The sequence below is a fragment of the Pelophylax lessonae genome, assembly GCF_965119305.1.
Source record: "Pelophylax lessonae genome assembly, chromosome: 5".
NCBI lineage: Eukaryota > Metazoa > Chordata > Amphibia > Anura > Ranidae > Pelophylax > Pelophylax lessonae.
The window spans coordinates 107,605,322-107,619,360 of record NC_138772.1 but is presented as its reverse complement, the minus strand read 5'-3'; the positions used below and the strand labels follow the sequence as shown (position 1 = coordinate 107,619,360).

Genomic DNA, 14,039 nt, shown 5'->3' with positions numbered 1-14,039 from the left:
TTCATCCTTTTCTGTGAACCACCATTACAGGGGATAAGACTTGGTGCTACCAGTTTGTCCTGGAATCCAAGCGGCAATCGATGGAATGGCATTCACTGCCTTCCAGACTTCCATTTCCCAACCTGAAGAGCGTCATAAAAGGTGCACGTTTGGTGGCTATGGCGGCAATCCAAGAATGTGACAGCGGTTCTGAAATCTATTCCTAAAGTGACCTTTGCTGACAGTTTCCGAAAGCTATAGGTGTGTTGTGAAGGATGGCAATTATTTTGAAGACTAAAAAAGGCAATTTTTTTGTATCTTCTGTTTTGTTTGTTTTCTGATACCATTCACTGAACTTTTCAGACACAGACCAACTTTTTGAGATAAAGTAAGGGAGGATTCTAACCAGTCAGACTTTTCGCCATCGGTATCCCATTGGGAAGATTTCCCTTTACTTCCTGTCCCATAGCCAAACAGGACGTGAGAGAAAATCCCTCCAAATTAAAAAAGGGAATTCTTTGTGAACCCCCAGGTCAATAGAATTGGTGTCCCAAATTGGAAGATTTCCCCTCCATTACTTTTCTGGGGACAACCCAAAATTTGGGATTTTCTTTTTTTTTACTGAGAATGGCAAACAGGACAAACAGAGAGGGTGAATCTCCCTAATGGAGCACAGACAAAAACAGACATGCATTCTAATCCGTCTCCACTCTATCCAACACAAAAAAAAAAATGTCTTTAGTTATACTTTAAGGTCAAGTTCATTTATAAGCATTTTAGTCGTGTTGCACAAGTGTTCCTCAAGCACCCTCTGAGATCTATTTTTTTTTCTTAAATGTGAGGATCACTTTTAAACTTTGCCACAAAACCTTTGTTCGCTTCTATTGAAACACACTGTTAATGTGCCTAAGAAGTCAGAGAAGGCTGCATATATCTGCCTTGCTGCAAAGCTAAGCAATGCTAATGCTGCTGTATGTACACCTTCATCTGGTTCCTGTTTCAAAAAGTGGCATTGATTGGCAATACAGAAGCAGTAAAAAGTATCCCAACTGCCTACTTTCAACGCTTATGAGAACAAAAGTGTGCCCTTGGCTGGCTAAATTAGCTCCCAGATTCTACACTTATTTGTACACCCTCTGGTAAATGCATCATCCAAAGTAATTTGTTTTCAAACATACTTGTGAAAGGCAAGCAGTCACACCAAAAAATATTTGACCAGACTCCGGAGAAAATCCATTTTCTCTGAGAATTTTGTGTTAAGGAAAGCTTTAAATAGAGTGAAAGTATTTTAAACTGTTAAGATGAGATATGAAAAAAACTTTACCTTATGCATTTACCAGACTGGGGTGACCACTGGATCTAGATTATCCAGCCCATCGCCCAGTCTGGCAGTCGATTGTAGATCTCGCAGGAAAAAAATCTATCTAAAAAGAAGAAATTTCCAGGACCAGTGATCCCAGCAAGGAAATAGGTCCTGAACTCCTGACTAGGCAGGGAAGAAAAAAAAAAAAAAATACCTATAGCAGAGAGGGAGCAAACCCACTGGGACTACCCATAGGTGTAGCCAGACTTTTTTTTTTTTTGCCTAGTGTCCTACTCCTGTAGGGGGCAGTATAACCCAATGGTTAAGGAGATCAGGAGCTGTGTCTGTCAATGAACAAAAGAAAAAAAAAAAACATCACCCAGAAAATGCCTCAGCAACTAGTTCCATTCCAGTTGTTTTTAATTTTCTCAGTTTAGAAGTAGAAGTAGAGCAAAAGAGCTGACTGGAGGATGAAGCAGGATTTTTTTTGTTACACCATATTCAAAAGCAGTATGTACAGTCAAACTATTTTGACAAGTAGATTATACTCAAGCCCCTTGTGATACAGGCTAAATATCAAACATTTGTGAGCACTGGAAGGAGAAACTAAATTAAAAAAAGTAGAGAAAAACAAAAACTATATAAAACAGAACAGCAATTTCAAGGATACGGAAGACGGACTCCACATCGAACGGATAAAATGACCCAGGAGGGCTGTGAAAAGGGAAAAAAAAAATGTTTAATTAGATTTCCAACAGATCTCAGAATACAAAGTTCATTAAAGTGGAAATCTATACTGCAGCACTGAAGGTTTTAAACCAAAATAGAAGAGCAAGTAAATGTTCAGTATACCCACAGTCTAAGAAAACACATCATAAAAGAAACATGCATATAATGCCAATATGAGAATATGAGAATCACACTTTCAGTAATGGCTGTTGTTACTGCAACACAATGCTCATGGTGACATGAATTCAGAATCGCACCAACACACAAGCACATTAGGTTCCATCAGACCATCACAACACATAGCTTGCATTCTGGAGCAACCAAATGCTTTCAAGTAGAAACACAGGTCCTTTTAAATGTTTAAAATTGGATCACTAAAATTCACACTTAGCACAAATAAAGAATTAAATGGTCTCTGAATACCCTTGTGAGTGATTGACATCAACTACTACTACATAAAGTCTACCTTTCTCATCAAACAGAAGAGTTAGGCACTGACAAAACTGACTTCAGCACAACTGCTTGCCTGCTTTTGTTGCCTTAACCACTTGCCGACCGCCAGCAGTACATATACTGCAGCAGGTTGGCTCTCTGTCCCACGAAACGTAAATGTGTGTTGCTTCACGGGACCGCAAGGTGGGGGGGCGCTCGCGTGCCCATTTGCTGCAGGGGAAGCTGATCTGCGGGTCCGACGGCTGTGTAATAGGATGCCAATGAGTCTGCGTTCACAATTCAGAAATACTCTATAGTCATACGTCGGTTATAAACGTTCAGCAGTTTTGAATTTGCTTTCATTTATTAATCATACTGGGAGGGGAAATTTATCAAAACTGGAGCACAGAATCTAAAGCAGCTGTGCATGGCAACCAATTAACTTCTAACTTCAACTGTCCAGTTAAAGTGATTCTAAGAAAAAAAAAAACACACACACACATCATACACACCTGCTCTGTTGAATGGTTTTGTACTTAGGGGTTCCAATACTCTTCTTTTTGGGTACCATGCAGGCGGTGCTGGCTCCACCCCTCCCCTGTCAAGTGCTCCCAATATGCAGTCCCCATCCACACACAGAGTGTGGCTCTGCCCTGCCCCCCCCCCCCCACACACACTTTTATTGGCAGCAGCAGGAGCCAGTGGTTCTCATTGCTGTGTGTTCCAAGGAAAGAGACCTGGGATAGGAGCTGCTCTCCTGCACAACACTGGATCGAGATGGGGCTCAGGTAAGTATAAAGGGGGGCTGAGGGGAGGCCAAGAAGGTTTTTTTTTACCTTAATGCATCAAATACATTAAGGTAAAAACCCTGAGCCTTTAGAACCACTTTGAAAATGAAAGATAGAAGCTTACTGGCTGCTATGCATATCTGTTCCAGATTCTGGCTGCTACCATTTTGATAAATTCTCTTCTGAATGGTTTAAAAGCAGCTAAATGATTGTTTATCATCCAAATGATCAGATCCAATGTTTTTTTTTTTTTTACAAAACAGCTAATTAACTAAATTACTTCAAGAAATTTACCTTTACAATGGGGAGATCAAATACTTCTCTGGCTTCTCCAACCTCAGGATTGTCTCCATCTTCTGCAATAATGTGTGTAGCTAGAGCGTTATATGACACTTCCTTTGCTTTTCCCGCTTTTAGCATCTGCACAACCTGCAAAATAAATCATTATAAAAGACAGAGTTACTAAAAGCATCAATCGGTCTGTTCAGCAAATGTCATCATCATTAAATACAAATGTGGTTTCCAGATCAAAGATGACAATATTTACTTTACTTGGGGCCTATTAATGTGTAAAGAAAATGCATGGATACATTTGGTATTATAATTAGCGAGATATGAATATCAGTATATGAATGTAAAAAAAAAAAAAAATTATTTGTAGCTTTATATTTATACAGCACAGTCCTATTTGCTTTCAGGCATCTATGCATTTGGCACTTCCTGTTTTACAACAATTGGGTCACATCTATCTCTGTTCAATTTCAACGATAAGCGTAGAGAAATAGCGAATACCCATTTACACTTCATGGCTGCAGTAACAAGCGAATATGTGTTCATTTCAAATGGTGACCCAACCCACCAAGGCAACTGGCAGTATTGCATTGCAGAGCGCTGGGTAAGAAAAAAGGTTTACTTTTTTGGTGCTGATCCCGATGCCGATCTTTTGCTTTGTGAAATCGCCGATCCCGAGTCCGATCCGGAAGTACTGTTTTGTGAGCTTATAACAAAATAATACTTCTGGATCGGTATCGGCAGATACCTTATAACAATTGTGCATTTGGTTAAACTTCCCTCCTCCGGCAGAGGAACGAAAAGATACATTGTAATCATTGTGTTTACTTAACTGGGAGACTGAGAAAAGGTTCACATAGAGACGACGACTCCTTACTTCTTCGGGGGCGACTTGTGCATTACCGTGCACCACGACTTCAGTAGTGCCAATTAAGACGGCACTCATTGATTAACATTGCTTTTGTTATGTCAAGCGACTTGGGATGACTTGAGGGCACACAAGTCGCCTCACAAGTCGCGCTAGTGTGAATGGGCTATAAGAACACCATCCCGACAGTGAAGCACGGAGGTCGAAACATGATGCTTTGGGGCTGTTTCGCTGCTAAAAGGTACATGCCGACTTTGCCACATTGAGGGGGGGGGGGGGGGTCAATGGACAGGGCCATGTTTTTTAAAATCTTGGATGAGGACCTTTTTCCCTCAGCCAGGTCACTGAAGATGGGTCGTGGATGGGTCTTCCAGCATTACAATGACCCAAAACATACTGCCTACTACATACAAGGCAACAAAGGAGTGGCTCAAGAAGATGCCCATTTAGGTCATGGACTAGCCTAGTCAGTCTCCAGACCTTAATCCTATAGAAAATTTATGGGAGCTGGAACTTCAAAGTTGCCAAGCGACAGCTAAAAAATCTTGAAGTGATTGTAAAGTCTTTTTTTTTTTTAGAAAAACACACATGTTATACTTACCTTCTCTGTGCAGTGGTTTTGCACAGGGCAGCCTGGATCTTCCTCTTCTTGGGTCCCTCTTCGATGCTCCTGGTTCCTCGCTCTTTTTGAGTGCCCCCACAGCAAACGGTTTGCTATGGGGGCACCCGAGCCAACCTACAGCTCCGTGTGTCAATTCAGACATGGAGCTGCCATTCTGCCCCCAACCCCTCTCTCCTGATTGGCTAAATGACTGACAGCAGCAGGTGCCAATGGCGCTGCTGCTGTCTCTCAGCCAATAAGGAGGGACAGTCAAGGACGGCAGAGGGATTTTTGTGGACAGCGCTGGATAGAGATGGAGCTCAGGTAAGCATTAGGGTTGCTGGGGCAGCTGCTACACACAGAAGCTCCTGATGACGCGTTGGACGCAAAACGGCCGTGGAGCTATTACCTCAATGCCTAAGGTCCAGCCATCTTCATTTATGAAGTGGTGGCTTTTGATGTCAGTTTTTTTACTGTTATGTTTTTTACTATATGTACACTGTATTGCTTGTCATTGTTACAGTATTTTATTAAATTTCAACTTTTCCGTCGTACTACACCATGAGCCTCTTCCTTTTTATTTGAACTCTCATGTGATGTGTTGAGCTGCCAAATTTAGTGGAGGGTGTCCCTGTGGCCGCATGTCGTTGTGAACCCAGACTTCCAGAGATCACAAGGTTTATTGTCAAATACCCTATTGCTGTCCTATAACATAGACAGCATCTGGCTCCGGTGAGTTTGAAATTCACTTACACGGTGGTGGACAAAGCCACATGTGTGAACTTTTACAATTCATCATTTGCACTGGGATATTTTTATGAACTCTGAATGAACAATCGTTATATTGTTATGTTACAACCCATCAGTGGGACAATGTATACAATTCATGCACTTTAATATGTTTTGCACTTTATTTTATTTGAGCTGCAATCCTTTTTGTTCATTACACACAGAAGGCTTTTTATCTTAATGTATAGAATGCATTAAGGTATAAAAAACCTTCTGCCTTTACCACTCCTTTAAGGATTTAGAGAAGATCTGGTAAGAGTGGACCAAAATCCCTCCTGAGATGTGTGCAAACCTGGTCACCAACTACAAGAAATGTTTTACCTCTGTGCTTACCAGCAAGGATTTCTCCACCAAGTACTAAGTCATGCTTTTTTGGGGGATGAAACTTATTTTACTCATTGAACTGCAACTTAATTTAGAGCATTTGTTTTTTTCTGGATTTTGGGTTGATATTTGGTCTATCATTTAAGATACACCTATGATAAAAATGATAAACCCTTCATTTCTTTGAAAGTGGGCAAACTTACAAATCTGCGGGGGATCAAATCATTTTTCCCTCTGTGTTCGCTCAGCAGATGCACTTCTGCTGAGCATTAAGAGATCCCAACACTACCCTTGCCTGATGAGCACCCAATCGGTGCTCATCACACTGCAAGGTCTCTCCCCTCCCTGCTAGCCCCTAAGTGCGGTTCTGGAGACGAGCAGGGAGGTGCGGATATAAACAGCGCAATGTTAAAACCTTAATTAAATATGGTTTCAAGTAGTTTTATTTTTTTTTAAAGGAAGAAAAAAAATCGACACCCCTGGTCTGTTTTTTCAACAGAACAAACTGTTCTACAACTGCATCAGTTAAGAGTGTTGGGACAACTATTACTTGCCGGCCCTTTTCTTTCGATGGCCTCTCTTGATACCACTTGCCCTGCATGTGTCTACCTTTCCTCCCCCCCCCACCCTGGTGTTGTGGTGTGTTTTAGTTTAGGGTATGTGTGCTGGCCCACCCTGACCCCCCCCCCCCCACTCCCTACCATGCGATGCCTCCCCTCCCTTGTCCTCTATGCTCTCTGCTGGTTGGTCATGCCAATCGGCGAGCACTCCCCACGCCTTCTGCGAACGCCTTACCACAATGTGCCTTGTGACTCCGCCCCCCTCCCCCTCATGGGCGTGATTGTTGAACCCCATGCAGGGGGGAGGGCGATATGTTTGGTCCCCTCCACATGGGACGCTTATTTCTTGTAGCTCCTACTAGCCTTCTCCGATGTGTCTTCATGCCCCGTTTGTGTCCCTCGTTCTACCCTGCCCCGTCTGGGCAGCTCAAGGTGTTTTTTGTTTTCATAAACTGATCTCTAGGCTGCCTTCCATTCCTGTGGACCTCGGGGTGATTGCATTTGTAAAAGGAGACTCTCTCCTCGCCTACTGTTTATAGGCTGTTATGCATTTGTCTTTTTATGTACTATATATTTTGCACTGGAATATGCTACTTTCAAATGTATTGTATATTCTTTGTTTCTATATGGCGTTCATTTTATGCAATGCTCTTTACCTTTTTCTCAATAAACTGTTTTGAAAAAAAAAAAAGTGTTGGGACAAACCATTTATCACTGACAATAATAAGCTTTTATGTATGCTAAACCTTTAAACCAAAAATGGAAAAAAAAAAAACACGGTTGCTGTAATTGCAGTGTAAGTTGGAAATCTGTTTCAATTTGTTAGTGAATCTAAATCTGCTAGTCCATCTTACATTCCTCTCCCCCAGATTGACAATGCTGCTGTCCAAAGGTGCCCTGGGCTCCTTCATTCAGAGTGGGGGCACTCTAGAGCTGCATGACTAATCGTTAAAAAAAAAAAAAAAACGCGATCTTGATTCACCCCCCCCCCCCCCCATCTCACGATCTTAAAATGGCATTTTCCCGATTCATACAGCGCTGCTCACTAGATACAGCGACTGCTAGATACATTGTGTTTATAGATAATCATTTTGTTCTTTCAGATCAAAGGAATGAACTTCCGTCAAAGGAGGGCAGCTTAACCTCTTAAAGACTAAGCCTTTTTCTGACACTTGTTGCTTACAAGTTAAAATCAGTATTTTTTGCTAGAAAATTACATGGAACCCCCAAACATATTTTTTTTTTTTTTGCAGAGACCCTAGAGAAAAAAAATGGCGATCGTTGCAATCTTTTATGCCACACTATTTGTGCAGAAGTCCTGTAAATGCAGTTTTTTGGAAAAAAGTACACTTTAATGAATAAAAAAAAAAATAAATAAAAACAGTAAGGTTAGCAACAAAGTTAGCCCAATTTTTTTGTACAATGTTATAGATGTTACACCAAGAATCGTGATGTTTATTCTAAGCAAAAAAAATTGTGATTCTCATTTTATCCAGAATCGTGCAACTCTAGGGCCCTCTAATACGAGGTGTGGTACAGGCCACATCACCAGGGGGAAAATAGAAGGGAAAAAGCCTAAGACAGGAAACTTATGAGCCTAAAGTGCTTTCAAAACTAGTGGTTTCTTAAAACAATCTTAATAAATATGCACGTGTATTGGGAAAACACAAAAAATTAACAAAAAGATCTAGAACCTTAAAAAAAAAAAAAAAAAACCCAAAATATTTTAACTTGAACTGAATATACTTGATGGTTGAGGATCCAGGGCCACTTTTAGGAATTTCTAGGATCCATAAAAATATTAGGGCCCCCCAGTCCCACCTCGTCCAGTTATGCCTACACTACATGTGCAGTGTTGGTAACATTATGGTCAATCAACACCTTGGAGAGTATAAAGTACAGGGATACTGCAGGAAAGAGGTAAATACGTGAGCATTCAGTTTGATCTAGGAACTAGGAGACAATTTGTGCCGACAGAAGGAGAGAGAGAGCAGATATGACCTCATCAGTTTTTTCCTGCTTCCCTGACCAATCACAGCCTAAAGATAGGGAGAAGGAAAAAAAAATAAAAAAGTAAAACAGCTCCAAAATATGCATTTTATTTGTGTATATAGCCGTTTGGCTAGAGTTCAGCTGTAAGCAGATAAAATGTATCCTAGAAAAACTAGGAGCATAAATCCATAGCAGACTCTGATTTTACAATGACATTTCTATGACATATGCATGACAATCACCAGCCTAACTGCCAAGCTTTCATTTCTCCTACAACTCATTTTCTGGAATATATATAACAAATGGTACCCGCTTACAGAACACCTGTGCTAAAATGACACACGGAGACTGCAATCATTGACATTTCAGAAGGTAAGCTTACTGGCACGCAAGCCAATAATCCATCATCAAAATATTTGAGTCCTTTGATCTTTGGTTTGGTGGTTCAGCATGAGGTGGTCTCCTTGTCCTTATCCTTATCGTTGCACCCCTTGACTATATTTTATAGCCTCCCTCCAAAGCATCTCCCCAAGCAGAAATGTCTTCCACCACTCTCTTCTTCAATTTTTTTTTTTTGACCCAAGTCCTCCATTAGTGTCCATTGTCGGTGCCGCTTCCATGAGCAATGCCAGAGATCCAGCTCTGCAGTCTATGATCACTTAGCCTGTCTTCCTGAAAAAAAAATTCTCTGCCACAGTCCCTTGGATTCTGAGAGAATCACTCCACAGCCAAAAGAAAGTTTGCACATCACCCAAGCAGTAACATTAGGTGTAAAACAAATGTTAACGCCTGCGCACAATTTTGCAACTTTGACAGGCGTTCGTAAAGCCGAACATTTCGCCACATCTACTTTGTGCATCCAGGAAGATTATACTGTGTTTTCAGGACAAATTGGGCTTTCATTTGGTGGTAAATGGTAATGGATATCTCCTGATTTATTTTTCATCAAAAAAGGAAAACTGGCCCCAAAATAATTTTTTTTTTAAATGGAGCTGTATATTTCTTATTACCATAACCTTTCACCAAAGAACACGCAAAAAAAAAAAAAAAAATCTGATACCACATGTGTATGTTAGTTGTTTGGTACAGTCAAACAATAGTACGCATTTTGCTCAGACAGACGGGGGCGGACTTCACAGTGACTGATCACTATGATAGCCAATCAGAGCCTGAGTTCTCTCGGAATCAGGAGCTCCAGGTCCCGAGCCTTAGTATGGGGATCTCGGTGAGACCCCGGTCTCTGTTCTGGGAGTGCAAAGTCAGATACGCAAATATTTGGCCCAACTGAAAAAAGCCTAGTCCAGTGGGGCATCATATTGGCTATATTTGCAGAGTGGAAAAAAAAAAATGTGCATTTATTTATTTTTTGCCCAGGGGTTTGCAAAGCATTACATCTGGAATGAGTAGATTGAAGGTGCAATGTCAGGCTCCTGCAAACTCTTCCTCCAGCTCTCTGTCCCTACTACTGTACAAGATGTGCATTTATAGATAGTCCATTGAATCTTCCACCAGCTCTCCAACTGACCGCTCAAACGGAGAGACAATCTTGTCCCCTCTGCCTTGATTACTGCACTCTTAGTCCATTCAGAAGTACAAGTCTGTCTGCCGTAGTGACAGTTTAACCACTTGACCTCTGGAAGATTTACCCCCTTCATGACTAGGGCATTTTTTACTATTTGACATTGCTTTACTTACTGACAATTGCGCAGTCATGCTACATACAGTAACTCACAAGACAACACCTCTCACATTTTTGTAAATAATTATATCTTTTCACGTGAAAACACTGAAGAAATGACACTCACTACTTTACATTGTAGCAGTGTACAGCTTGTATAACCGTGTAAATTTGCTGTCTCCTCAAAGGCTGCCAACTGGAGTCCTCTTCCACTCCTCCAGGGTGACATCACGGAGCTGGTGGATGTTAGAGACCTTGCACTCCTTCACCTTCTGTTTGAGGATACCCCTCAGATGCTCAATAGAGAATAGGTCAGGAGACATGCTTGGCCAGTCCAGCACCTTTACCCTCAGTTTCTTTAGCAGGGCAGTGGTCATCTTGGAGGTGTGTTTGGGGTTGTTATGTTGGAATCCCGCCCTCTCCAAAGAGGGGATCATGCTCTGCTTCAGTATATCACAGTACATGTTGGCATTCATGGTTCCCTCAATGAACTGTAGCTCCCCACTGCCGGCAGCACTCATGCAGCCCTAGACCATGACACTCCCACCACCATGCTTGACTGTAGGAAAGACACACTTGTCTTTGTACTCCTTACCTGGTTGCTGCTACACACGCTTGACACCATCTGAACCAATTAAGTTTATCTTGGTCTCATCAGACCACAGGACATGGTTCCAGTAATCCATGTCCTTAGTCTGCTTGTCTTCAGCAAACTGTTTGCAGGCTTTCTTGTGCATCATCTTTAGAAGAGGCTTCTTTCTGGGATGACAGCTATGCAAACCAATTTGATGCAGTGTGCGGCGTATGGTCTGAGCACTGACAGACTGACCCCCCACCCCTTCAACCTCTGCAGCAATGCTGGCAGCACTCATACCTCTATTTCCCAAAGACAACCTCTGGATACTACGCTGAGCATGTGCACTCAACTTTTATGGTCAACCATTGCGAGGCCTGTTCTGATTGGAACCTGTCCTGTTGACGTTATATGGTCTTTGCCACCTAGCTGCAGCTAAGTTTCAGGGTCATGGTAATCTTCTTATAGCCTAGAGCACCTTTATGTAGAGCCAATTTTTTTTTTTTTTCAGATGCTCAGAGAGTTCTTTGCCATGAGGTGCCATGTTGCACTTCCAGTGACCAATAAGACAGAGTGAGAGCGATAGGAACCAAATTTAACACACCTGAGACCTTCTACACTAATGAATCACATGACACCAGGGAGGGAAAATGGCTAATTAGCCCACATTTGGACATTTTCACTTAGGGGTGTACTCACTTTTGTTGCCAGCAGATTCTACATTAATGGCCGTGTGTCGAGTTATTTTGAAGGGAAAATGTTGTCACATTAAAAGCTATAATAAAATATTTACAAAAATGTGAGGGGTGTATTCACTTTTGTGAGATACTGTGTAAACTCATTTTGTTAAGCGCTGTGCAAAATGTTGGCGCTATATAAATCCTGTATAATAATAATAATAAATATTATATACACACACACAAATTCTTCACAGCCACCCGCACTGTAGCAGTAAAGCTACAGTGCACAGTCAGCAAGTGGTTGTTCCTTTACAGATCCCTGTGAATGAATGTTGCGTTTGTGTGGGCTGAGCCCCATACAGCCGCGCCAATTTTAACTGACAACAGCTGCAGGGAAGAAGAACCCTAGCCTGTTGTCACGGGCGGCAGTCTGATAAAAGCAGGGGGAGGCATCTGCATCATTAAACCGTAAATATGGGTAAAACATGGGATCTAAAGCCCCGTACACACACGCAGATCGTCGTCATACAAATGTTCGTCTTTTCTCCCCGGGATGTCGGTGTCTGTTGAAAAGTGCAAAGACAGCACAAGGACAGCACAAGAATTTTGTCCGCAGACTTCAGCTGACTACAGAAGTGATGTCATGTAATGGTTAACTTTCCCTGTGTTTTTTATTTTCTGAGCATGCCCAGTCTTGCAAATCTGCGGTCTGTCGGCTGATTTCTGTACTGACAGGCGAACAATCGTCCGTTCTGGTGTCTGCAGACAAAAATTTTCATGTTTGCAAGAAAGACTCTTGTCCGCGGATTGTGTGCAGACATCTGTCGGAGGCACCATACTAACACGCATACAATCGGCAGATCTTTCGTCCGCCGACGTTTGTATGACGACGATCTGCGTGTGTGTACGGGGCTTTAGCCTTGCAATAATCCTAAAACTTTTCTAATTTGTTCAACAAATGGATCAAAATAAACCACTTGCCAACAGCCCACCGCAGATATACTGCAGTCGGCTGGCTCTGTGCACGCACCCATTAGGCAGCCAATCCACTGGGGCCGGCGGCTTCTATTGCCGCCAGGCACCTGCGATCACTCCCTGTGGAGAAAGAACGATGGTCTGCTGTTGTAAACACAGCTGACCGTTGTTCTCTGTGGAATTAAAAGAGGGCCTGTGATCCTCCTATTTAGGATCACAGGTCTCTGTTGATTCCACAAGCCCATCCCCCTCAAAGTTAGAAAACCCCCCCTAGGCTCAACCCTTCCCTGCCAGTGTCACCATAGTATCAGTGCATATTTTTAGCACTGATTACTGTAGTAATGTCACAAAGTGTCAGGGGTCCGATCTGTCTGCCGCAATCCCGCAAAAAAAAAAAAAGAAATCTTTCCCCTAGTTTGTAGACGCAATAACATTTGCGCAAACCAATCAAAATATGTTCATTGGGATTTTTTTTGTAACAAAAATATGTAGCAGAATACAAAATTGGCCTAAAACGATGGAAGAAAAATTAGTTTTACATTTTTTTTTTTTATTGGGAATGTTATATAGCAGAATTGTCACTTTTTTTGTTTAGAATGGAAAAAAAAAAAAAAAAAAAAATTGTACAGGTGATCAAATACCGCCAAAAGAGCCCATTCACACTACCGTGACTTGTCAGCCTGACAAGCCGCGGTCGGTCGCGGTCCATTGATTAGCACAGGAGCCGTTCTAATAGGAGCGACACAAGTCGCTCCGACTTAGAAAAAGGGTCCTGTACTACTTTGGGGCGACCTCGGAGCGACTTGCATAGACTTCCATTATGTGAAGTCCCTGCAAGTCGCGGTGCACGCAACTTCACAGGTCGCCCCCCGAAGTCGTGTCGCCTCAGTGTGAACCGGCTCAAAGAAAGCTCTATTTGTGGAATAAAATAAGACACTTATTTGGGTACAGCGTTGCACGACCACGCAATTGTCAGTTAAAGTAACGCAGTTCCGAATCGCAAAAAAACGGCCTGGTCATTAAGAGACGGGGGGGGGTATAACCTCCGGTCTGGAAGTTATTATACAAAGAATAAACCTTTCCTTAAGAGCCCATTCACATTTATGCACTCTAGGTATACTTACACCAAAAGCACCGACAGCAATGTAGATTCGTTTTTAGAGTTTGAAGTTCTCACCAATACCTTATACAGCATGTTGAAAATTGCAGCTAACTCCCAAAAGCACATTTGCCAGAGAATTAAATAATGTACCATACAAAAAAATCCACATACCAAGCACTGCAAACTATCTTATACCATATAAACATGAATGGTGCATGCACAACAATCTGCCTGGTGTCACAGCATAACAAGCGTTTGGTGGGGAAAGGTGCGCTGTATATGGCACTGAGCAGGACATGATCTGTAAAATCCTAACCAGGACTGTTCACAAACTAGTATACATGGAGGGGAATTTTGCAAAATATTTTGGAGCA

At 42.0% G+C, this 14,039-nt stretch overlaps 1 protein-coding gene across 1 annotated transcript in view; it reads right to left on the bottom strand.

Annotated features, from left to right (window-relative positions):
- The window catches only part of PAXIP1 (PAX interacting protein 1), a gene marked incomplete at its 3' end in the record, with an annotated part of 68,941 nt that overhangs the window by 41,458 nt on the left and 13,444 nt on the right, over positions 1-14,039 (bottom strand). The window contains exons 2-4 of the mRNA XM_082258900.1: positions 3,526-3,660; positions 1,953-1,996; positions 1,158-1,221 (exon numbers count right to left, since the gene is read on the bottom strand). Of these exons, the coding sequence (XP_082115026.1) occupies positions 1,158-1,221; positions 1,953-1,996; positions 3,526-3,660 (243 nt within the window). The remainder of the gene's footprint in view (positions 1-1,157; positions 1,222-1,952; positions 1,997-3,525; positions 3,661-14,039) is intronic.